The following is a 26,638-nucleotide window of genomic DNA, read 5'->3' as shown; positions in this document are numbered from 1 at the left end:
AGTCTAATATTCCCAACATCCTTATCTCTGCCTCTTGCCGTTCCTCGTCTTCGTCCGATGGCGCCGTCGTCGGAGCAGAAGCAGAGCATTTTGGTGACGGGCGGCGGGGGGTTCATCGGGACGCACACGGTGCTGCAGCTTCTCAGGGAGGGATTCCGCGTCACCATCATCGACAACTCCGTCCCGGAGGCCGTCGACCGCGTCCGCGATCTCGCCGGCCCCGCCCTCTCTCGCAATCTCCATTTCTTTCTCGTACTCCATTCCTCCTCCTCCTCCTCCCCCTTAGTCTCTCTCTCTATCTGGATCTCGATGATGAATGCCCTTGTTTTTCTTGGCAGGGCGATCTTCGGAACAAGGAGGACTTGGAGAAGGTCTTCTCCGAAACCAGGTCAGAATCTTCTCAGCTTTACTTTACTTTCTTTTTTATTTTTGTGTTTCTTAGTACATATTTTTATATTAGTTGGTAACTGACTTTGACGCTGAACTCATCTATTGTACCGGTTTTTGTGTATTTTAGTAAGATTGAGGGTTACGAGGTGTTTCCTTCTCTCTCTCTCTCTCTCTCTTTCTCTCTCTCTCTCTCTCTCTGCTACTGGTTCAGTGTCGACTCTTATTGTATAAGACTAATATATGGAGCAATTTTATTTATATGTATGGATTTTGTGTGATGGTTTGATCTTTGATCAGTATATGATAAGTAGTGAAGCTCTGGAGAAGCCATGCGTTGTTTGGTTTGTCGCTTGTCCTTGTTTGCTGAAAAAAGTATCCAGATTTGAATTCACGGCCTGTTAATATAGGAAATGGCAAGTGCGATTTCCATGACAGATTGCATAGCCTACAAATGGCGAACTTTGCTTTTGATTGATGAGCAGAGTTGACCTCGTTTTAATTTTGCGGTTGTTTGTATAGGCAGACTTTCTTATTTCAAGTGGAAGAAGGAAAGTTAAGAAAGATGACATGAATGTCTTTTTTAATGCAAATTTATTAATAGCACTCTAAGCTCACAAGTGAAAGTGAATTTTCTGCACAAGATAGATTCTATAGCCATAAGTTCCACCAACAACCAAATGAAAAATATGGGCTCAAAGTTTTCGTACTGAAGCAAGCAGAAAAAGAAAGTAGTTAAGAGCTGTATGACCTTGACAGAGAACTCCGTGTGACCACTACAAACAGGCAGGGAAGATGATTGAGCACTAGCTTTTTTCCAGGAATCATGTGTTCTCATAGCTAGTGCTACAGGGTAGAAAGTTACTTTTTTCTTTGCCTTTCCTTATTCAAAACTTTTTCTTGGCACCAAAATGGTTGAACTACTATCCAAAATGACATAAGGGGTCTTAGGAACCTATAAATGTTCTAATATAAAGATCTTAAAAGCAATTTCTAGCCTATCTGCAGCACTCATCTTCATTCACTGAACAAATCAGCTTGGAACATCAACTATGCTGATAAATACAATATGGACCGACCTCTAAAAAACTTCACTTATTGTCTTCTTATTATCAACGTAAGCATTTATGGCCAAAGTCAATGCCTTAGAAGCAATATAGTGAGATTAGGGTGTCTGTGTGGATCAAAAATACTAGTACAGTTTGGACTTGTCACGCCCCGGACCCGGATCCGTGACACGGCCGTGCTATTGCCGACTACCGCCCACAATAGCACGCAGCCTCATACCTGGGTAACAGGGTAGTCAAACCAACCAAATCTTTTCATATGAAAGCATTCTTAATACAACATGCTGGTCAGTACCCAAATACAGAGCTTCTATGTAGTTTATGTACACAAAAGCATACTTGCTTTACCCCAAAAGAAAGAAGCCCTGATACCAAATTAACGTGTCTCTGGCAGCTATCAGTGATGAGGATCTGAAAGAAAAAGTAAATGAACGGATATGAGCTACACGGCTCAGTAAGTAATCATACATAATCTTACCGGATCGAACATAACGGTAACCATGTTTATGCAGGGTTTGAGAAGCTGACATGCATATTTATCTAATCATCATCATGGCATAATATGTATGCAATTTAAAGGAGATAGCGGTTATAGCAAAATACAACATTTCATAAGGATATATTCAAAAACCCGTTGTAAAACAATGTATGCTTTGGCCAAGCACGTTCATAAATGTCACGGCCCGCCTGCGCAGGGCACGTGACTATCGGGCCCACATGAGGGGGAAACACGGGGCTCCCCTGCCAGATGTTGGCCGGTTCCGGGGCTTCACGCAAGCGTCCTTCACCCCTCACCGATTTTGCTTCTCCCCAAAAACACATCTGCAGGATTTGGAAGCACCCGCCTCATATACCCAGGCTCTGAAACGAGCCTCATGATCATGCTTCAAATATCATTTTCATAAAGTATGCATATGAAACCGTGCTCCCGGCATGCCGTGGTCGTGCTCTTAAATGCTACTGTGAAGTCATTCTTGGCCACTGGCGAGACCGGCTCAGTTATTAGGCGGCCACTGGCGGGGCTGGCTCAGTCATTCTCGGCCACTGGCAAGGCCGGCTCAGTTACATTGAGTCAGTAGCTCTTAAGAGTTCATAAATAATGCTTCGTATAGGTAGTACCTCATAGATGCTACGGCGAATTCATTATTGGTCACTGGCGGGGCCTGCTCAGTTATTAGTCGGCCACTGGCGGGGCTGGCTCAGTCATTATCGGCCACTGGCAAGGCCGGCTCAGTTGCATTCGGCTCGTAACATTAGTAGTTCTTAGGTACCCCCTTACAAGCAATATGCAGCTAGAGCAAATCATTATCATTCTTTACACTCATGCTAAGAAAAATCATAACATGGAACTCCATTCATTTTGCATGTATCACAAGAGCTATGAAAACATAATATGTGCACAACCATTAATTATGTGACTGACATGTACCACCCATGTTCATATTTCATAACTCATATTTTAGCATGTAATGCAATCCCAGTATTTTGTAGGCATAACGGAATATAAAGCATATATCATCATATCTTGTGTAACTAGCGCATGTCAGATACACATATCGTTCTTAGCCTACAGTACATACACGATTCACAACAAGATTAAAACAAGTTACTTACCCTCTTCACAAATCATGTATACAATTCAAATTGTATGAAAAACTCTGGTTCATCTTATAAAACGTAATACAGGATCTACGATAAGATTAAGGCAGATTACTTACTTCAATTCGCTTTCCAAATTGCTCAAGTCCAGGTGACAAATCCTTAATCACCTAAAACAACATCATAGGGTTTACATTATTCCCCATTTATTTATTATATAATTTCTCAGTTCATCACACTATGAACTTACTTGCCTGGATCCCATCCAAGGATCTAGCCCAAGTTCAATTTACCCAATTTGGAACCTTTGGGCTCGGTTTAAAACCAAATGGGGTTCATATAGGTCAATTAGGCTTAACGGGTTTCGGACCCGAACCCAGATCTGATCCGATAGGGTCTTTTCTTTTTCTTTTCTTTCTTTTTTTTTCTTTTTTTTTTCTTTTCCTTTTCTTTTTCTTTTCTTTTCTTTTCTTTCCTTTTTTTTTTCTTCCCTGTTTCTTCCCGAACCTTCCTTTCCTTCTCTCTTTTCCTTTCTTTCTTCTGTTCTCCTCCCTTTCTTTTCTTCTCCCGATCCCTCTTTTCCTTCCCCCCTTTCTTCTCCTGCGAAGGGAGGAAGGCGAGCTCGGGATGAGGGTGACGGAGTTCTCGAGAGGCTAGCCGAGGCCGGCGGCGCCTACGGCGGCCCTCCCTTCTCCCACGGAGGAGAGACGCGCCGGGAGAGCTAGCGGTGTCACGGGATGCCCGCGACTGAGCCCACGGCCGCACCGCGCGATGGTCGTGGTGCTCACGGCCGGCTGCAACGCCGCGGTGCTCGCGGCCGAGGCCAGCGACGCCGGCGATGCTCGCGGCCGCACGCGGTGAGCCCTGTTTCTTCCCCTTCCTTTCTCTCTTTGTTTCTTTCTTTTCTTCAACCTCCCTTCACCAACCCCATATTCTCTCTCTCGCTCCCAAACCCTCTCTCTTCCTCTCTTCATTCTTCCCCTGTGAAGGAAGAAGGGGGGTTTGGGAGGGCCGAGCCACAGTCGGCGGTGCCACGGCTGAGCTCGCGGCGTCCACAGCCGCGCCTGCGGCGGCCTTCTCTTCTCCCACGGGGAAGAGATGCCGGAAGAAGCCGGCGGCACTGCGGGATGCCCGCGGCCGCTCCCTTGGTCTGCCAGCAGTCCCCTTCCTCCCTTCTTTCTTTGTTTCTTTGTTGTCTTGCACAAAACAGGGGGAGAGAAGGCAGGGGGCTTACCTGGCTTTTTGCTGGTTACCGTTGGGCAGTTCTTCCCCCTGGTAGTCCCTCATTCCTCTTGGAGCTTCAGGGCTCCTTCGCCTTCGGCTCCAGGGCTTCGGCTCTCTCTCTCGTTCAGTGTTCTTGGGGTCTGTGACTTAGGGTTGCCGGCAGAGGCTTAAACAATTGTTTAGAGGATGAGACCCCCCTCTGAGAGGTCCCATCCGCTCCATTCCTCCCCTCTCCAGGACTGGCCGCCGCCGCCCCCTGTCTCCGGTGCGCCGGCATCGGCTGCCAGCAGGGGTGAGGGTCACCCTTCCCTGTCGGTCTTATCCCTTCGTTTTTTTTTTTTTTTTTTTAAACATTATAACAGCACTGCCCACAGTGAAATTTGGGCCCAAACCCTTAACTGGGCCCATTTCTTATTGGGCCTAGTAGGTTCTGGGCCCGGACATTACATCCTACCCCCCTTAAAATAAATTTCGTCCTCGAAATTAAACATACCTTAGGTTCTGGTTTTTAAAAGTAGTCAACCATTGAGTCATCCTCGAGATCTCAGTTAGTCTCTCTCTCGGAGTACCTACTGATAAGATTTTGACATACAAAGTCATGGCATCTCAAAACTTGAACCTTTCCATCTATGACACGTAGGAGTTCTTTGATCTCTTTCAAAAGAGGACTAATCTTCCAACCTTAGATTTTAAATGCTATGATTCTTGGCCCAAGAAATTAATTGCTCTCGATTAAGTCCACACAACGGTCGTAATCGGGTTAATAGAAATAGGTGAGAGCATTAGCATCAAATACTTTTCATAATCTATAATCCTCTTTCTTCTCTTAACTTTGCCTACAATTTAATGATCAACCTTTATCCTAGCAAAACCTCAAACCCCTTTCGAAGAGAAAGATTGAAAATGTTATAGCTAGGTGTAGGGGCCATTCCAGGTCTAAGCCCTAAGGAACCATCAATCCGTTAATACTAAATTTAAGATGCTCAAAATCTTCCAGGAATTGCCACAATAGAAAAACTCACTGGTGAAATTATATAGCTGTCTCCAGATTATTCAGAGAATCAACAACACTTTTCTCCATTAGAATTCTAATTCAAATTTTTCAATAATTCTATTCATCAATACAGTTTCATTATTAGATCTTATCAAAAGAATAAGGTCTAACATTTTCAGATTTGATTCTTTTGGTAGGTGATCTAAATCAAACTTTTCTCTTATACACAAAAATCTACATCTCAATTCTGAATAAGAACTTCGAGTTTCTTTGTCAAAGTATCAACTGCTCTCGATTACCCGATCTATCACAAGATTAGATCATAAACAACTTCAATCCACCCTTGATAGATATTCATCAAAGTCAATTGACAACCTTAATTTCTTTCAATCGAATAAAGGATGGATATTAATTAAAAAAAATTCAAGCTTTAAATTTAGGAGGACGGAGGTTTATATCAACATATTCTAGATCCAAGATCAAAATCGATGATCTATTAATTCATGTCAAAAGATGCTAAGAAATTTCTTAGCATGACATAAAACTGGAGAATCTAGGATAGCACAGTGCTATCCAGAAATCAGAACATTCTCCTTTTATTTATCCAGAAAAATCTTACTACACAAAAAAAACAGATCAAATCTTTTGTTATTAAAACTTTCCGAATCAAAAGAATAATACTTCTGGCCAACTTAGATAAATAATTTAGATCACTATGTTTTCGCTGCGCATTCTGATCAAATTCCTTTGAATTCACAAATAACTTTTGATCAACATACTATTTGCCTACAAACAGAACTATTTAATTCCTCATCTGTATTTGTATTTCAAATCTTTCCTCCATCTTGATCGAATGTTACTTAGCCAAAACTTCTTTTTTTTTTTTTTTTACTTTTCCATGAGCGAGCAAAGAAAGGGTATCCCAACATAAGATCCTCTTAAATAAGCGACAACGCTTTAACATGAATTTTACATTTTCAACAACTTCATTCATTGAAAATAAGCCTTCTTTCCTAATACGAGATAAGCTCTCAAGTCATCTTAGGACATTTTAAGCTCGAAATTGTGTAAACTTCTGAAAATTATTTCTCAATATCCCAATCTTATATTAGGTATCTTTAAATTGCATGAACAATAATCTGCCCTACTTTAGCATTGCTAGAAGGTGATTCTGGATCTCACATCCCCGTTAAAAGAAAAGGATGTATACTTTTGTTGTAAGATCTCTATTTAAAAATCTTCTTCTATTGTACTCTTTCCACTAGACGATGATATGTGGAATTATCATCCATAATTTTTTCACCTTCCTCATAAAACAATTTAGACTTGCTTCTTAGTGATAAATGAAAGCATTTAATAATTGCCCCTCTATTAGAGATAAAATAATTTATTTCAAATCTTACAAGCATGATCACTAAATACAAACTCCTGCAACATCATGTGCTATTGGGCATGTTCCCGTATCAATTCTATTGCTGATTCCACTCGCATTTCCTAATGACCCCATGTCATCATCATTCTCTCTCTCTTTTTTTTTTTTTTCAAAACATCAACTAATATTTGTTTAATTGATTTATCACAGGATCACAAACTACTGCACTTTATCCAATGTAGAACATTTGAGCCTAAAATATTCTTCAACATTGAAAATTATTCTCAGAATTTACTAAATGACTTCCAATCGAAATATTAATCTTGCATTATAATTTGCAAAGATCTAATATTTCACATTCCAAGTAAACAAAGGGGAAACTCTTAGATCTCATTTCTCAAATATACTTTCTTTCTATATAATAGTTGCCTGCATAATTGTCATACAGATTTTATCCTCGAAGAATATTAAAAAAATATCTTTCCTTGTCCAAGCCTGAAACAACTTATGAATAAACCCTATCCTGCCATCAAAATAATTAACTTCAAACTAGAAGTATCATCCACAGTACCCAGTACCAAGTTAAACTTCCAATATCACCTATATACTGATACATAAATAATCACAATGTACTTTAATATTCCATGGCTAGTATTCCACTTAACATCAGTCAAAATCTAATTTAATCATAATCCAAAATACAAATTACTCCGTCGAGAAATCTCCAAAATAGCTTTTTCTTATTTTGGCATGGCTCGTTAGCATTCTGATTCAAAACACCAAAATCCTTAGTAGTCTTAAATCTTAAGCTCTAATACCATACCTGTCACAATCATGCCCCTAGAATGGCTTTGTATTAGCCCTAGCTTCTTTCTTTTTGTTGCTCATTATCACCTATCAAAATATTTGTGTCAAGCAATTTTCGTGACTGACCGATGATGCAACCAATAAAATCTTTTCTTTCTTTCCAATTATACGGAATTTCACTAAATGAGATTTAACTACCCCTGCCCTTATTAAAATTTAAAATTTTTACTCATGGTTAACCTATTGCTCTGATACCACTAGATGTCACGCCCCGGACCCGGATCCGTGACACGGCCGTGCTATTGCCGACTACCGCCCACAATAGCACGCAGCCTCATACCTGGGTAACAGGGTAGTCAAACCAACCAAATCTTTTCATATGAAAGCATTCTTAATACAACATGCTGGTCAGTACCCAAATACAGAGCTTCTATGTAGTTTATGTACACAAAAGCATACTTGCTTTACCCCAAAAGAAAGAAGCCCTGATACCAAATTAACGTGTCTCTGGCAGCTATCAGTGATGAGGATCTGAAAGAAAAAGTAAATGAACGGATATGAGCTACACGGCTCAGTAAGTAATCATACATAATCTTACCGGATCGAACATAACGGTAACCATGTTTATGCAGGGTTTGAGAAGCTGACATGCATATTTATCTAATCATCATCATGGCATAATATGTATGCAATTTAAAGGAGATAGCGGTTATAGCAAAATACAACATTTCATAAGGATATATTCAAAAACCCGTTGTAAAACAATGTATGCTTTGGCCAAGCACGTTCATAAATGTCACGGCCCGCCTGCGCAGGGCACGTGACTATCGGGCCCACATGAGGGGGAAACACGGGGCTCCCCTGCCAGATGTTGGCCGGTTCCGGGGCTTCACGCAAGCGTCCTTCACCCCTCACCGATTTTGCTTCTCCCCAAAAACACATCTGCAGGATTTGGAAGCACCCGCCTCATATACCCAGGCTCTGAAACGAGCCTCATGATCATGCTTCAAATATCATTTTCATAAAGTATGCATATGAAACCGTGCCCCCGGCATGCCGTGGTCGTGCTCTTAAATGCTACTGTGAAGTCATTCTTGGCCACTGGCGAGACCGGCTCAGTTATTAGGCGGCCACTGGCGGGGCTGGCTCAGTCATTCTCGGCCACTGGCAAGGCCGGCTCAGTTACATTGAGTCAGTAGCTCTTAAGAGTTCATAAATAATGCTTCGTATAGGTAGTACCTCATAGATGCTACGGCGAATTCATTATTGGTCACTGGCGGGGCCTGCTCAGTTATTAGTCGGCCACTGGCGGGGCTGGCTCAGTCATTATCGGCCACTGGCAAGGCCGGCTCAGTTGCATTCGGCCCGTAACATTAGTAGTTCTTAGGTACCCCCTTACAAGCAATATGCAGCTAGAGCAAATCATTATCATTCTTTACACTCATGCTAAGAAAAATCATAACATGGAACTCCATTCATTTTGCATGTATCACAAGAGCTATGAAAACATAATATGTGCACAACCATTAATTATGTGACTGACATGTACCACCCATGTTCATATTTCATAACTCATATTTTAGCATGTAATGCAATCCCAGTATTTTGTAGGCATAACGGAATATAAAGCATATATCATCATATCTTGTGTAACTAGCGCATGTCAGATACACATATCGTTCTTAGCCTACAGTACATACACGATTCACAACAAGATTAAAACAAGTTACTTACCCTCTTCACAAATCATGTATACAATTCAAATTGTATGAAAAACTCTGGTTCATCTTATAAAACGTAATACAGGATCTATGATAAGATTAAGGCAGATTACTTACTTCAATTCGCTTTCCAAATTGCTCAAGTCCAGGTGACAAATCCTTAATCACCTAAAACAACATCATAGGGTTTACATTATTCCCCATTTATTTATTATATAATTTCTCAGTTCATCACACTATGAACTTACTTGCCTGGATCCCATCCAAGGATCTAGCCCAAGTTCAATTTACCCAATTTGGAACCTTTGGGCTCGGTTTAAAACCAAATGGGGTTCATATAGGTCAATTAGGCTTAACGGGTTTCGGACCCGAACCCAGATCTGATCCGATAGGGTCTTTTCTTTTTCTTTTCTTTCTTTTTTTTTTCTTTTTTTTTTTCTTTTCCTTTTCTTTTTCTTTTCTTTTCTTTTCTTTCCTTTTTTTTTTCTTCCCTGTTTCTTCCCGAACCTTCCTTTCCTTCTCTCTTTTCCTTTCTTTCTTCTGTTCTCCTCCCTTTCTTTTCTTCTCCCGATCCCTCTTTTCCTTCCCCCCTTTCTTCTCCTGCGAAGGGAGGAAGGCGAGCTCGGGATGAGGGTGACGGAGTTCTCGAGAGGCTAGCCGAGGCCGGCGGCGCCTACGGCGGCCCTCCCTTCTCCCACGGAGGAGAGACGCGCCGGGAGAGCTAGCGGTGTCACGGGATGCCCGCGACTGAGCCCACGGCCGCACCGCGCGATGGTCGTGGTGCTCACGGCCGGCTGCAACGCCGCGGTGCTCGCGGCCGAGGCCAGCGACGCCGGCGATGCTCGCGGCCGCACGCGGTGAGCCCTGTTTCTTCCCCTTCCTTTCTCTCTTTGTTTCTTTCTTTTCTTCAACCTCCCTTCACCAACCCCATATTCTCTCTCTCGCTCCCAAACCCTCTCTCTTCCTCTCTTCATTCTTCCCCTGTGAAGGAAGAAGGGGGGTTTGGGAGGGCCGAGCCACAGTCGGCGGTGCCACGGCTGAGCTCGCGGCGTCCACAGCCGCGCCTGCGGCGGCCTTCTCTTCTCCCACGGGAAAGAGATGCCGGGAGAAGCCGGCGGCACTGCGGGATGCCCGCGGCCGCTCCCTTGGTCTGCCAGCAGTCCCCTTCCTCCCTTCTTTCTTTGTTTCTTTGTTGTCTTGCACAAAACAGGGGGAGAGAAGGCAGGGGGCTTACCTGGCTTTTTGCTGGTTACCGTTGGGCAGTTCTTCCCCCTGGTAGTCCCTCCTTCCTCTTGGAGCTTCAGGGCTCCTTCGCCTTCGGCTCCAGGGCTTCGGCTCTCTCTCTCGTTCAGTGTTCTTGGGGGTCTGTGACTTAGGGTTGCCGGCAGAGGCTTAAACAATTGTTTAGAGGATGAGACCCCCCTCTGAGAGGTCCCATCCGCTCCATTCCTCCCCTCTCCAGGACTGGCCGCCGCCGCCCCCTGTCTCCGGTGCGCCGGCATCGGCTGCCAGCAGGGGTGAGGGTCACCCTTCCCTGTCGGTCTTATCCCTTCGTTTTTTTTTTTTTTTAAACATTATAACAGCACTGCCCACAGTGAAATTTGGGCCCAAACCCTTAACTGGGCCCATTTCTTATTGGGCCTAGTAGGTTCTGGGCCCGGACATTACAGGACCTAAATCTTATCATTCCCTCTAGGCTCTGTTGTACCATACCCTGTCTTGCTCCTTTTCCCATTCCCACTCTGGACTTCTAGGTGACTTGGTGTTTTTTAAAATTGCAACCCAAATTCCTGAAGCCGTATCATAAGCAATGACACTTGTTAAATCATCAAAGCAATGACAAACCCTATATATTTTCATTTGTTTAGCTTTATATCCGGCAACTGTTGTTCTAACTGAAACTGATCAACTTAAGAAAGTGAGGATCTATTTCCTTGACTACCTATCTCCTGTATTTATGATTTATGAGTTGTATTGACTGGTTCACATGCATTAAGCAGTGTAGGGTGTTCCATTGGTATATATCATCAGCAATGAAGATTGAACTCATAGAATAATCAATCTGGAATGCATTAATGAGATATAGCACATACTGTTCTGTCCTTTTAGGCATGTATAAGAGAATAATTACATTGGTATGCTATTGGCGAAAGATTTACCATGACAACATAGCCCAGGGCTATGCTTGTAAATTTGTTTTAGATGATTACAGCTAACAGCTAATGGGATGATGGATGAATATATTCAAAGAGATTAGTCTGAACTAGATAACCCATTTAAAGCAAGGGATAGCACCACATTGAGATACTTTATTAGAAAAATATCAATTAGTTTTTTTTTTTCATTTTTGTCAATTAAATCATAATATAGCTAAGCTATTTTTGTTCATAGCATTTGTTATAATTCAAATTACTCAATCTTTAAGTGAATTTTGTCCTTCTATGAGCATGTTTACTATTTTCTTCACTCTCCAACTTTCTCCTGATGCTTATTCGATGAACAATGAGATTTTGTTGTTACTAAATAGATGTTGAGCCCCAATTCTGTTTTTAACTGCTTATAAATAATGTTAGCTCACTCAAGAATCTGCATAAGAAAGTACAACGAAAGTGGGCTTGAAAAAGAATAGCCCAACCTTTGAAGCGCACCTATTTCATAGAGCATATGCAGCTGACATTTTGACTATTCTTATTGTATCGAATTATAACAGTGCACACTTGACATGCGGCAACTTCATTGAATGGTTTGGTTTTCATGATATAAGTTTACTAAGTTGATGCCTTAAATCATCATTATGGTCTGGCATGCTTATGTATAATGTTATTTTTGCATGCTCTCTTGTACTAGGGTTTACATATGCAGTTGCTATAAATCAGTGATAGTGAAAGTGAAATGTTGTTTTCTTTGGAAGCACTACTTATCATACTATTTTTGGCACCTTCCGCTTAGTTCTTTTGCACTATTTATTGTGTTTTATGGTCTAGCCTATATAACTAGTTTAGGGAAAAAATCACCCCTATATAAATGCATTGTTTTATTAGTTTCTCCTGTCAGGAAGAATCCATTTAGGTGTTTTAGCAAAAGCTTTTCTTAAGCTTGTGGTTTTTCATCTTTTAATAATTTATTAATTATTGTAACATGTAACTTTTTATTATCCATGTAGATATGATGCTGTCATCCATGTTGCTGGACTGAAGGCTGTTGGTGTGAGTGTGGCGAAGCCTTTGCTTTATTACAATAACAATTTGATTGGCACAATAAACTTGTATGAGTTTATGGGAAAATATGGTTGCAAAAAGGTTTGCTCTCTTCAATTGCTAACTTTGTTCTCTTTCTAACTTTGTACATATAAGAAAAGATAGAGATGATATCTTCTAAATAACTTAGTAATTGTTTATTTTGTACACTGACATATATTTTACATGATGATCCTTTAGAAAACATAATAAGTTTACATTATTACTCTCGTTGGGAGGTATTATTGGAAAATAGCATGTTCTCGTCTTCAAACAATCCATTGTTAGGCTCTTGCAAAAATCTATGAACACATCTCATCTTTAGGGAATAATAAATAGATTGATTTCCAAGCATGTAGCTAAAATTATGTTCAAGGAGTTGAGGGTGAATGTTGTGCCCTCTAGTGTTCCTTCACTATATGATTGTTATAGTCTTAGGCCATATTTGGTATTGCTGTAGCTAGTAGAGATTTTGTTGGTAAAGCCTTGGGTAATAAAGCTTTCAACAAAAAGCTGTTTATTGTTTAGTAACCAGATTGATGTAGTGCTTTTAGTATCAGAAAATGATAATGAAGAACGTTACGTAGTGCTTTCAATTATACTTTCAAAAACTATTAAGTATTCTTAATTTATAAATTATTTATTTTGATATTTAACATAAATAATATAAAAAATAATAAATTAAAAAATTTATTTTAAAATATAACAGTATTTTATAGTATTATTATATTATAATAATATTATTAGAATATAATCTAATTATTATATTATTACTATATTATAATGTATTATATTGTTATTTTATTATACCATCAAAACTATTATGATTAAGCATCGTTAACTTATAAATAATTTTTGGATCTCTTGAGTGAGCTTTGTCTTAAAAAATAGCTTCTCGGCACATCTCAATTATAGTTTTTGCCCAAAAGCTCCAAATTGTTGTTTTTCACTAGGAGATTTTTTTCAGCTTTTGGAAGAGCCAGAATGTTGTTTCAAAATTTTTACCAAGCACTCAAAATCACCTAAAAGAGCTTCTGACCCTTCAAGAAGCGCTTTTTAACCCTCCAAAAGCTATACCAAAGGGGGCCTTAATTATTGGCTGTCATACTCTTTTAGTATCAATATCATTGAGATTGCTGCTGCTGAGTTTTCGTATGCTCATTGTTGCACACCATCTTGTACCAAAATGAAGTTTTTTCTAGAAAGATAATTTTGATTTATTTTCTTGGCTTTTTGTTGGGTTGAAGTGATGCTTTGGATTCATCTGGACAAACTTTTGAGTTAGATGCATCAGTAAGAACTTATCCAAACAAATGCCACATTAGCTCATTGACAAAAAGAATCAAAGAAAAAAGAGGACGAAAAAAAGAAGGAAAGAGGTGTTCCCTGCTTTTTATGAGTTTAATACTTCCGTTCTTGTGTTTGGGTAACCCAGATATTAAAGGAGGGGTTGTCTAAAGATAAAAGATAGTAGAATTTATTCAGTTTTTGAGAGGATAAATCTTCTTTGCAGAATTGTGGCCTCGAGATACTCCATCGTTTCCCTTTTCCCCCTTTTCCTTTTCTATTTTTCCTTTTTTCTTTTGTGTGTGTGTGTGTCGGGGTGAGGGGATGTTTGGTGGGCCTTTTGTGTTAACCTTTCTTGAGGGTTCCACTGTATCTGGCAAAACTTTCACCTTTTATTTTCTTATTATATGAGTACCCTATGATAGCCTTAAAGCAATCCTACTTGTGTTGGAGTTTCTAGTGGAGAGTGGAAAAAAGAGATTAATTGGTGCAAGCAGGCCTTATGAGGGTCTATATTGGCCAACCACCCATGTATTACCCATTTTGCAAAATTATAGGAATTTAAGAAAGTGACTTTATATTCCATGGTGTTTACTCCATGATTACAATTCATGACTTCATGATCCTTAAGTATATTGTTGATAATGATTCCACCAGGACGTCTTCCATTATTTGTTGATAAATTCTACCTAATCATTTTATCTAATTATGGTTTAATGTTTGTTGTTCTTAATGTATCTTCTTAGAGTTGCCTATTTTCTCAATCTCTCGTCAGTGTTGAATCATAGATTAAGTTCCCTGTACAAAACACTAACTTTTCATTTTGTTTTTGTTTGGCAAGTTAAAATTTTTATACATGTAAATACCTATTAAAACCTCTATATTTTTCCAGTACATCTACCCATCAACCCTTAAATTAGTTAACTTAGTGTTTAAACTAGTTCTTAAGCAAGTCCTGTTACTTTTCTGTCAAACACCTTTAAACCTCTTGTTTATAGTTCAGTACAGCAACATGTAAAGTCCCTGCATTATCTTGAAATCAAACCTATCCAGACTTAATTCCTAAAGCCCCTCTATTAGGATTTACATTCATAGATTGTCATTCTATCGTAGTATATGAAGTGTATAATCTTTGAGGGGCTTTTGTATACATACCCTCCAAAGTATGTCTTTTGGTGCGTTTTCCCCTCTACAATTACATTTTGCACATATTCCCTTATTCACCTAATAATAATCAGTAATATAGATACCATCTTTTGTTGCATGATAACTTGACAAGGGCTTGACAAATTTACAACTTAGGAAAAGACCGATATGTCCTCCATCTTTATGGGTGAAGAAACTGGACATAATACAGTGAAAAACCCAAAGGTGGCACCTAATTTGTTCCTTCAAACTTCATGCATCTTGCCTTCTCCCTACCTCCTGATCACCCCATTTGCCGCTCAACCTCTACTCTACACCCATTGCTCTTGTCAACGCCTTGGACCTTCCTTGCTATCAGTGTTGCCCTGCCTTAATCAACCCCAGCACCTGCACATTTGTGAATGCGTGCTACTCATGGTGTCTTTATCTCCCTTCCCCCCTCACTTGCAATCATGGAGCTGGTGGTCTCTAGATTGGCTATTAATCAAATAGAGAAGAGATGGAACATTGGTTGAATGGCCCAAGACTATCCACTTACTATATTGTTCTGGTTGGTGATAGCGTGTATATAAAGAGGTCATTCATCATGTGATCCCACTTCTTTGAATGAGGATAATTGGAAGTGTCAATAGGAAGATACCACCGCCAACATGATCCAGACCTCATTTTTGTGTTGGCCTGTATGCACACTTGATACATTTTGCCAATGTACCTTAAATGCTTCCAAAGATGTCATTGTGCAATCCCTACAACCATGCATGAGGTGGAATCTTGTGAATCTTTGTTTATATGAGGCGATGTAAGACTTTAATTACTTTATACAATTAATTGACATATTCAGTGTGTTCACAGTTATTTCTGTTTCTAACCTCACTTGATTATTAATAACGATATTTAATTTAAAGACAAGGCTTTTAATGCAGCTATACTTTTAGCTTTACCTCATTTATGCTTATTTATTTTCACTGACTTATGCTATGTCATTTTATGCAATGTAGATGGTCTTTTCATCATCTGCTACAGTTTATGGTCAGCCTGAAAAGATTCCATGTGTTGAAGATTATGAGCTAAGAGCAATGAATCCATATGGTAGGACTAAGGTACATTCAACAGCCCTAAAAAATATGCTGTCTGATTCTGTGTTCATGAATAAAAACATTCTTGGGCCTTGTGCATATCCGGTAGTTCTCAATTACTAATGCAGTTGTAATATTTGGCTTACTAGCTTTTTCTCGAAGAGATTGCTCGTGATATTCAAAAGGCTGATCCAGAATGGAGAATAATACATTTAAGATACTCCAACCCTGTTGGAGCTCATGAGAGTGGTCATATTGGTGAAGATCCCAAAGGTATTCCAAATAATTTGATGCCTTACATACAGCAAGTTGCTGTTGGCAGGCTGCCTGAGTTAAACGTATATGGATATGATTATCCAACAAAGGATGGTACTGCAGTATGTAAACATTAGCCATCTCTGATTGTATGTAGTTATTTATTGTTGTAATTTTCTAACCAGGATGGCTTTAGGTGACTGTTATAATCTTATGTTCACTATCAAGGTTAGGTGACTGTTATAATCTTATGTTCACTATCAAGGTTATCAGCCATATCTTTTAAGCTATTAACAACTGTAAAGGCATTTATTATGGATATTACATGTCTTATATAAGTGTTTTAACGGCATTAACAGTCTTGCCTTACATTATTGCCATTCCAAGATATTTTAATTATTTTGATACCTTGTAGAATATAACTATAGTATTATTACTTAATCTTGAATTTGCTTTAAATATTTCATGAATCATAACATCTCTGCTCGAAGCCATTTCAATGACCTATAAAAGCTAGTTTTACGGAGCAAAAGTACAAATTAAGAAAAGATTCACTTTAAACACCAAGCACTTATAACTACTATTAGTGGTGTGCAGTGGTTATGGCGCATGGTTGTTATGTGCCAATAATGGTGTTGTTAAACAATGCTATTCAATTGTGTGAACTCTTCTAGTGATTAGAAACGCTTCGATTAGAAGTCTTGCCTGCATTCCTTTTAACAGCTTTCTGAATGCAGAGTTAAACATTTATATGCATGACCACCTTTTTCTGTCGCAATGCAAATGTTTGCCATCATGCCCTGAAGCTTTTACATGCCAATGTTATCGACAGACAAGTGTTGTCCATGCTGGTCGGCATGGACTAGCACATACTATGCTAGTGCCTTCTCATCACACAGCAAGGTTCTGTGCCAGTGCTTGGCAAGGTGCAAGGTCAGCGAGTGCCTGTGCACTCAATACTTAGTCGTTGATATTGTCCATTCTAGATAAAGATTATCTTGACATTATTCATCATATTTATCTTTTTTGGCTGAATATAATTATCTCTGTTCCTTTCCCCAGATTTTTCTTCAGCCTCTATATATAGTGACTGCTAATACACCCTCTCATTTTCAGCCTATCACTTTGCTTCTCACAGCGGATACCTGTCTAAAATATGAATAGTGATTATTATGAATAAATTCTCTAGGTACATCACCATATATTGCACCTATTACTAACCAACCAAGCATTGAATGCAAAAGCATGTGCAGAGTGGCAGTCAAGTTAATGGTTGTTGGACAGTTTGCGACTGCATTTGATCTGACCTGGATTTTATGTGAAGAACTTAACAATTAAGTGATGTATAGCAATTAGGGTTGATTCAAAGGGGTTTTGCACGTGATTGATAGGGTAAAGGTGGTTATAAATTATGGGGATTCTGCAGAAAATTTCACCTCATTATCGAATTTGCAGAGAAGGGCTGCTTTTTTCTTTTGGAGAAAGTCTTCTGAAATTTTAGATGTGAATCAACTTGTATTAGGTGTTCATCCACTACAATGTATGCATGCATTGACTAAGATAAGTGTGTAAATTTATCTGAGGCTAGGGGAATAATCTTTTACTCAAAAGCAGATCATTTTGCAAAAGAGACAAATGTGGCCCTTTTCAGCAATTACGAAAATAAAATGGACTGTTTGGCAAAATTTCTGTTGATTAAATATATCAAGCAGCTAAAATCAAATTAAACAACAACATCATGTAAGTTACATATGAGGTTTCAATTCAAATAGTCTATGCCTCTATGGTATGTTGTGGTATATCCAATTTTTAGGACTTCTGCAGCATATGTTGCTTCTCCTCTAGTCAATTTTTTAATAAAACAGCCATAATTATTTTTTTTTTGAAAAATTGATCAAAGAGTGTGGATAATAATTATTGATAACTGAACTATTTTGATTGATATAAGAGGAACTTGATCATTTCTTTGTTTTTGGTAGGGGTTTCCTTACTTTGGCCTTTTAGGGTCTTTGTTGCCTAAGATTACCTTGGCCAGCAATTTATTTTAAGCATGGTTTGCTGTATCGCCCAGCATGAGGCATACCATACCATACCGGAAGAAAATCGGCACAAAACATACCTTCAAGTCGGTACAAGCCACGTACTGTCCGTACCGAGGTATACCGACTTGTACTGAGCTGCGTACCGATCTGTACTAAGGCGTATCAAGATAAAATTGAAAAAAATTGATTAGAGAGCTATTTCGGTACAGAGGTATCCCGTACCATACCGATAAGTTTCGAGATTGTGGATCTTGATTTTAAGTTATGGAGGGCTGTGTCGGGTTAAGAGTTCGTTACAAATAAGTTCTCAACTTGATGAATTTTACATCAATTCATAATGCCAATGCAATGGAAATGGGTTAAAGCTTGACAGTTGAGATTTAAAATACCTTCTTTGGAATTAACAATATATTCATGTCATTTCGTTGTCTAATATCACTTCAGTGACCTAGTTTTGTGCATATGAACTTAAAACCAGTCTACTAACGTCATGCTGACATGTAAACCTGATGTTATTTTTGTCATTTTCTTTGTGTTTTATCATGAACTACTAACTGATATGCAGTAATTTTTGGCTTCAATGAGGACTAGTACTAATACCAAATAATAGCTATTATTGTGCCAAATGTGATGGCTATCTTCTATAATTATTTTTATGTTGAAATAATATAATAATTCAAATTTATGTAATGTCAACCAGAAATCATTAATTTACGTGAAGTATGTTTTAAGCATAAAAACTATTGCTATTTAGTTGACTTCTATTGCTGTTAGACAGAATAGTGTTTTATTAAAAGTCAAATCTTCTTATGACATTTTGTTATCCAAATCAGATTCAAGATTACATTCATGTCATGGACTTAGCTGATGGTCATATAGCAGCTCTTCGAAAGCTTTTTGCTACAGGAGATATTGGTCCTCTCTCTCTCTCCCCCTCCCTCGTGTGTGTTAAGTGACCACCACTGGTCTGTGTTAACTGGTCTGTGTTTTCCAGGTTGTGTTGCTTACAACTTGGGTACTGGACATGGAACGTCTGTCCTCGAAATGGTTGCAGCATTTGAGAAGGCATCTGGCAAGGTATGTTGCTTATGAGCATTTTTCTGTATGTTCCAAAAAAAACATCGTTCATCCTTTTGTTTTCTTAACTTTGTAATATTCAGAAAATACCCATCAAGTTATGCCCAAGACGACTAGGTGACGCTACTGTAGTCTATGCGTCTGCAGAAAAAGCTCAAAAGGAACTAGGTTGGAGGTAAGTTTTCCACTAATTATTGGTTCTATGACTATTTCTTACCAAAGTTTGTTTGATACTTAACATGAAGACCTTACCATGCTAGTGAGTTAATGGACACTTTTAAAGTTCTCATTGGGAACACACAGATCTAGCTTTAAGATAGTCTGGAATTGAAACATGCTTTTATCCATTATACAGTATTGTACTGTTTAACATTATCCCATTTGTTTTTATATCTTGATTGATCCATGTTTCTGGTTAAAATTATTTCATCAAGCACTACTGAATGGATGTGAGAATGCCACTTGCAGAGCAAAATATGGGATAGAAGAGATGTGCAGAGACCAATGGAACTGGGCAAGTAAGAATCCATGTGGTTACCGGCCGCAACCTTGAATTCTCAAAGATGCCAATATCGTGGAAAAATTCGAATAGATATTAGACTATGCAATTCCAAATAATCTTTCTTTTCTGCCATAACGAGCCATTTGGCAGCTTCAGACATGTCTTTATAACATCATGAACCTAAGTAAAACATTATCATTTTTATTGTGCAGCTTGTTAAGCCCTTACTTGTGAATGGTTAAGTTGGAATCAAATACATTTTACTTCTAGGTGTTTCTAAATGAAGTCAGTGTAAGAGTGAGAAGTGTGCTTTGTATGCAGCGCACTGGATGAGTTGGTAGAGGCTCAGGTTCCTGTTGTTGAGGTCGCTGGTTCAGGTCACAATGAGGCTGTTGCAGAATTCGTGAATTTCTGCAACTATAGAAGTGGAGGTTATGAGTTGGTCTTCGATCCAGCCTGTTCAGGGACAACTGTGGGGGATCAGGTTGAGTTAGCTCGCTTTGAGTTTTATTTGGTTAGATTGGTCCGGTTTGGTCAAGTTTGATCCACTTGAGGCCCATTATGTTAGGTTGATGTAGTTCAAATTTACTTGAGTCTGGTCCATCAGAGTCATAAACTCGAACATAATGACTTTGAAAGCAATTGCCTCGAAGTAATTTGGTTTATTTGTTTTCTGCTGGTGATATCATGGAGACAAGAAAGACAGTGTTCAAACAGGCTGAAGGGATCGAAGGTTATTAAGCTGAACAAAGCCAACTTTGCAAGAACACTAAGGGCATATTTGATGTCACTTCTATTATTGAAAAGTTTGTCAAAGAAAGGAAGTCAGAATTTAGGTCTTCTAGCTTCCCCAAAAAGTATTTTTTGTAATATCTTGTAGGAGCATTTTTTGAATATTTTTACCAAACACTTATTTTCTAAAAAGAATTTTTGCTTTAAAAGTTATAAAATTCTATTTTTTTAGTGTTACTAAACATGCTTTAAATGCAATACTTGAGGTCGAGGTTTTGTCATTTGATCTGCAATTAAGGACCACAGGTTTTAAAGATGTAGTATAATGTTCCGATAATTACTGTTCTGGTTTGGGTATCATCTTTTTTTTGTCTGCTACTTTTTAATTTAAAAAAGATAAAAAAAACATGATGGTGCTCCTAATCATTTTGAAGAAATAATGTAAGAATTACCTATGCTAAAAGCTGGGGAAGACATCTCTCAGAATTCACACAGAACTTCACTTAATTAGAGAGGGGCTGCAACTGTTGGGCTGTAGAGAATTGGATAATCAAAATTTTCTTGTAAATCTGAAAAGATTCAATGCGTAAGAACCAGCAAGAATATATTAAAAATTTGTTTGTGATGTAATGGTAAAATTTAAATTATGTGAACGATATCATATTTAACTGTTCACTGAATCCCCCGTAGTCAAGTTCTGTCCTCTATATGAGATCAGAGTTGCTTTATGTTCCGGACGATATGAAAGTGTGTGTTGGAGCCATTACAAACTCCAACCATTAATAAAATATTTTTTCTTTTTGGTGCTTGTCCATATTTAGTTAGCATAGGCTTATTAGATACAAAATCTACTTTTAGTGGGAGAGGTCTAATTGATGGGGTTGATAAGAATTAAAAATGTTAGGGTTCTTTTTTTTTTTTTTTTTCTTTTTGCTAAAGCAGGTATTTCATATAGTACGTGTATGAATACACTCAATAAAATCAGAAAACAAAAGATCGTAAAGTGCCTGAAGCAACTTTCCCTTCCCGGCCCACATGATACTTCTGTAATGATTGGCTACAGGCAGCCATTCAGTCCGCAGCCCCATTAGCCTCTCTAAATACATGCTTGGCCTAAAAGGCCCCTCCATCCCTAACCATCATCCAGATATCTCGAAGTAAGTGGTAGTCTATGCCACCACCCCTCGGGCCCTCTGGATCCAACTAATCACCATGGCCGAGTCATTAGGTTTTGTTTTTTAGTGAGAGGGATTGGAGAGCGTAGGCCTGAGACATCTGCATGAGATATAGCAGAACTGATTATTTTGGCCTTTACTATCTTTTAAATAATTTTTCTCTCAAATCAGAAATTATTTAGGCCTTGATTTATTTAGTGGTTGTTTTGGGTCTTAGACCGGCACGTTTAATCTAGAGGAAAGTGCCATTTTACAACAACTAGATAAAAATAAAGGAATTCAAAATAAAAGTTGATGTCATTGGAACAAGTAAATCTATGAACATAATAAATCCAATATATTTACCGGATATTCTGTTATAGTTAAGAATTTAGTGGTTATCATCCTCTATTGCTCAACAAAAAAGTTACTCATTTACGTAAGAAGTGTGTGGTATTTTGAGAAGGTGAAGCTCAACAACTTGGCCATTTCAACTCTATCGGACAAAGTCACTTATCAAATGAATGATAAATTGTTGCATTTAGTGGATATTCTGTTACAGTCAACAATATAGTGGTTATCATCGACTATTGCTCATCAAAAGTTACTCATTTATGTAAGAAGTTTTGTGGTATTTTGAGAAGGTGAAGCTCAACAACTTGGCCATTTCAACGTGACCGGACAAAATCACTTATCAAATAAATGGTACATTGTTGCATCAATTCATTTGGACAACTTCTAGCTCCATGGAGAAGTCATATTTTATTAGTCAAGGATAGAATTCGCTGAAATAAAAATCTGGGAAAAAATTGGAGTAGCCAAAGCAGCATGTTCTAAAAAGTTAACCTACCTAACTGGTTAAAGTCACTATACAGATCATGTTTGGATGTTTTTGATTTCAAAATCATGATGATATCCTTTCCTTCATTTAAAATTTTTGAATTGTAAGAGCTGAGAGGGGTTGTATAGTTGTTAAAGAAGAGAAGTTTCAAAATGGAGAAAAATAAGATGACAATTAGAAAGAACATTGATTTTGAGGAAAAATTACTTTAATAGAATCTTTCACTTCCATGTTTCTAGTGATTTTGTGAAGTTTAATTGCCCAACCTGACACCCAATTCTATAAACTCATAATTTTCAATTTTTAAAACCATGTCAGGTCAAGAGAAAAGCTTGAATATGCGCTTTTGTAGTATATCCAAATGCATTCTAAAAAAAATCACCACAATGAGCTCCTAGGCTGTCATGTAAGTTGAAAAATAGTGAATGTGATAAGAAAATGCTTCAAATACTTTCTCGATCATCAGTCTAGTCTCGTTGATAATCAAAAATGTGAAAGTAGTCGTTCTGTCAGCAACGTTCACTACTCCCTATAGTTATTTATAGTAGGATATTGAGATTTGTCACAAATAATCTTTTGGAAATCAAAATAAATTCAATATAGTTGCAATTGCAACATTAAAGAAAACATTTGAAGTAGTGATAATTTATAGATTGTATATTTCACAAACAAGATGGCATCTCTCAAATTTTATTGTTCAAGGGGTCAAAATACTTGGAACACAGCTTTGGAATGCTAAGACACTAAATCTACCATTATATGTTGAAAGATATGAATATTTTCTGGCAGCATGCGACATATAAGTACCAAGTTTTGCAATAGACCTACTTCTATCTCAACCAAATTACACTTGTTAAGAAGCTTTTTACAACTTGCACCCTATGCAAATATGCTAATTTCTATATTGACTTCTTTCATTTGACTTCATGATAGGAGGGACATCTTGAACACTCTTTAGTCTGATGATCCTCACATTTCAGCAATCCACATCATTCTCTGGAACTAAAATCATCATTATTAGTTGATAAATAGAGTTCCCTGTTTGAATGTTTCAAATGATCAGCAACATGGTCTAACAATGAAGGTCAAGTAACCAATCTCATTTAAATAGGAAGACGGTGCATCTTTAGAAGGTTATAAGCCTTATTACAGGCAGCATTCTTAAGTAATGATGTTGCTTGATTCCAGAGAGTGGTCGTATCTGCAAAAAGAGATCATTGATCAGCCATGATAATCACTGTTATTTTTTTGAAAAGAGTTATCATTTTGTCATCGATCGATTTGCCATTGGCTAAAGTGGATCTTCTATTGATTTCTTAGTCATTATCTTCAAATTTGTTAGTTATGATGATTGTGCTTGTACTTTGTCAAAAAAAAAAAAAAAAAAATCCAATCCTCTTTTTTTTTATCTTCCATTGTTGCTTTCTGGACTTTTCTTTGCATAAATTAGACTTCTATATTTTGCAGTCAACCAAGCTTATCTAAGATTTAATCATGGATCCATGTGAAACGGGAAATTCAAAAAAAAAAAGGGAGAAAAGAGACCGAGTCTTATTGTTTAACTTCTTGTAGAAAGTCTATGCCTTTTAGAGTTGTCTATAGTTGCTTTACATAAAGTAAATGTATTCTTTTTGCCATCATTCAAGGGTTACGGCGGCCTCTCTGTTATCACTGCTTTTCAAGTCTTCTATTCTGAAAGCCATCAGCTTAAGGGTTTGTATGGCAATAGTTTTGTCGATGCTTCAGACCCAGCGATCAACATGCAATGTAAGCATTAAGACACAGACTATCTCAAAGCAAGCCTTGAGCTCTATTCTCACAGCTTGATTCTGGGTTCTGTTAGCTCTACTAGTTAGGCCTTTTAAACATATTATATATATTTGCACTTGCCTCCACTGGCCTTCATCCTTCAATTGAGATGCCAACACCAATTCAGTCTGTTATCTATCAACTTCTGTTGGTACAATTATTGTTAGTTTAGTCATAGATACTTGTAATCAATAACTTGATTATTCTTCAAGATTGTCATAGAATTCCAAAGTGTCAAAGGGCCCTTTAAAAAGACTGCTCGTGATGGTTTTATCAAATTGCTGCATTGGTGCCTGTCAATTTCAGGCCTTGTTAGAGAAAGAAGAAAAGCAAATATGTTTGGCATAATAGTGTTATTTGATCTAAGGGTCTCCATCTCTATTCTCTACCCATTAATCGAAATGAAAGACAAACTTGAAGGTGCCTGAAGAGGTAGGATCAGGACCATATTTTTGGCCACTTCCAAACCTTGTTCACATTATGAGTGCTGGCTCGCTATTACTGTTGGATTGCTGTGGATCTAGTACTTTGAGAGAGCATATAGAACGATTGTCTGCTGACTTTTCTTAGCGTATACGATGGATCTTATCTAATTGTCTTCTAGATGATTGCTAGTCTATTCCATCCCAACTAATTTTTAGGATGCTAGATACTAAACAAGGTACGTTATCTCGGTACAAAGCTCGATACTGGTGCCACCTTGGCACTATATTGGTACATCCAGTATAGAGGTCGATTTGGTGTATTGAATGTCAGTATGCTCTCCTATCATATTACCGGTTCGATATGATGTCGCATATCATGGTACTAAGTATCAGTTGCAAGGCACTCGAGAGGAACCATGAATGATGAGATAGTCTTAGGCATGTGTGATGCATACGTAAGAAAGCATGTAAAACTATGATTTCTATTATCAAAGAATTTTCTTTGTCTTTATGCATATAACCTAATCCACCTCTATTTCTCTTTGTGAAGTGTATCTATGACAAATGAAGGTATTGATAAATTGTGTATTTAATACAAATGAAGGTTTGATAAATGAGATGGTTGGATGTGAGATAGAGCACTTCCGCACTCTAATTTTTGCATCAAAGGTGGACCCCTTGTATACTCGGATAGATAGGAATCAGTTAAATTATTTAAGACAACCTACAGCCAAGCATCTTGTGTCCATGGTTTTAGTTGATGAAACTGTTATGCATCATTTAGAGTGCTTCACTGAATAATAGGCAATCACTGAAGTAAGAAAGCAAACAAAAAAAAAAAAAAGAAGAAAGAAAGATTTGCCCCTTTATTTATTTTAGAGTAAATTACAAAAATTACAAAAAATGTTAATCATACTTACACCTAATAATTTGTCAAACGCATATTTACAACCAATTAAATTAACAACGTTAGTGAATCTGTTTATCTTATGTGAAAGATCAAAATTGTCTTTGAATAAAGAGGAGAATATATAAGTTTGCTTTTGTCCTTAAGTGATTGCTATATCATATAAGGTTATTTTGGTTATTTTTCAAAAAAATTCTGATGTAGCATTTGGGCTCCATTTATAGTTAACGGTTTGACTAATGTTTTGTTAGATTATAGGATAAAGTATCATATAAAAATAAACATTAGAGGAGTAAGCATAGATTTTTTATACTATTAGGTATAAGTGTAATTTATCCCTAATCTCGAAATAATTTTTATAATTCACTTATTGTTTTATATTAGTGCAATGTTATTGAAATTGTTTAAGCCATTGCGAACCTGTAATGGCATAAATATGCTGGTTCATGATAGCAGATTGGGAAAGATATGAAAATGATATAACGTATAGTATTAATTAAATAATCTAAATTAAAACCCATAAATATTCAAACCTAATAAGTTTTATAATGGTTAATATGGTTATAATATTAATGACTTACATGTAAAACTAGTTTAAATGATTGGAGCTGAGGCATCCCAAGATCATTACAATGACTGTAATGACATAACAATTATTATACAAAACCATGCTCTCGACCACTTTCTAATCCCAACAATTACCTTTTCCATATCTTTAATGACAAAAAATGCTTGTGACAAAGATTCCACATTTGCATTTTCATTAATCCTAAGTTCCAAAGTGCTGCTACAACATTCCTTAACCTTCTTATTGCCACGTCTCAATTGCCACAACTCCTAGCTTGCTTGGCAATTTGCTATATCATTGCACTATTTTGTAGCGTTGGAATCATTTCCTCGTCGTTGAATTCGAGAAATCCGACTTGGAGGATGCTTGGATGAAGAATAAGTAGAGAAATACCGTTGTAAAGTGAGATG

General features: G+C 37.8%; 1 protein-coding gene across 6 annotated transcripts; it reads left to right on the top strand.

Moving 5' to 3' along the window:
* LOC103716713 (bifunctional UDP-glucose 4-epimerase and UDP-xylose 4-epimerase 1-like) lies at window positions 1–25,604 on the top strand. 6 transcript variants are annotated; one of them, XM_088705592.2, is made up of 10 exons: window positions 2–252; window positions 339–388; window positions 12,335–12,470; window positions 15,839–15,940; window positions 16,066–16,189; window positions 17,004–17,104; window positions 19,047–19,128; window positions 19,208–19,290; window positions 19,374–19,465; window positions 24,166–25,604. In XM_088705592.2, the coding sequence occupies exons 1-10, from the start codon at window positions 58–60 to the stop codon at window positions 24,344–24,346; spliced, it is 1,146 nt and encodes a 381-aa protein (XP_088561718.2). In that variant the 5' UTR covers window positions 2–57; the 3' UTR covers window positions 24,347–25,604. The 6 variants fall into 6 exon arrangements, with proteins under 6 accessions (XP_088561719.2, XP_088561718.2, XP_088561717.2 ...); XM_088705596.2 differs by lacking the exon at window positions 24,166–25,604 and adding an exon at window positions 19,759–20,003 and having other exon boundaries at window positions 4–252; XM_088705593.2 differs by lacking the exon at window positions 17,004–17,104 and having other exon boundaries at window positions 1–252; window positions 12,335–12,377; window positions 16,066–16,293.
* The last annotated feature ends 1,034 nt before the right edge of the window (window positions 25,605–26,638 follow it).

Source organism: Phoenix dactylifera, chromosome 10 (assembly GCF_051530095.1).
Source record: "Phoenix dactylifera cultivar Ajwa chromosome 10, Ajwa_hap1_PhDact_Kaust_v1.1, whole genome shotgun sequence".
In the NCBI taxonomy this organism is placed as follows: Eukaryota; Viridiplantae; Streptophyta; class Magnoliopsida; order Arecales; family Arecaceae; genus Phoenix; species Phoenix dactylifera.
The sequence above is the reverse complement of the archived record's forward strand: the minus strand, read 5'-3'. Positions and strand labels throughout refer to the sequence as shown.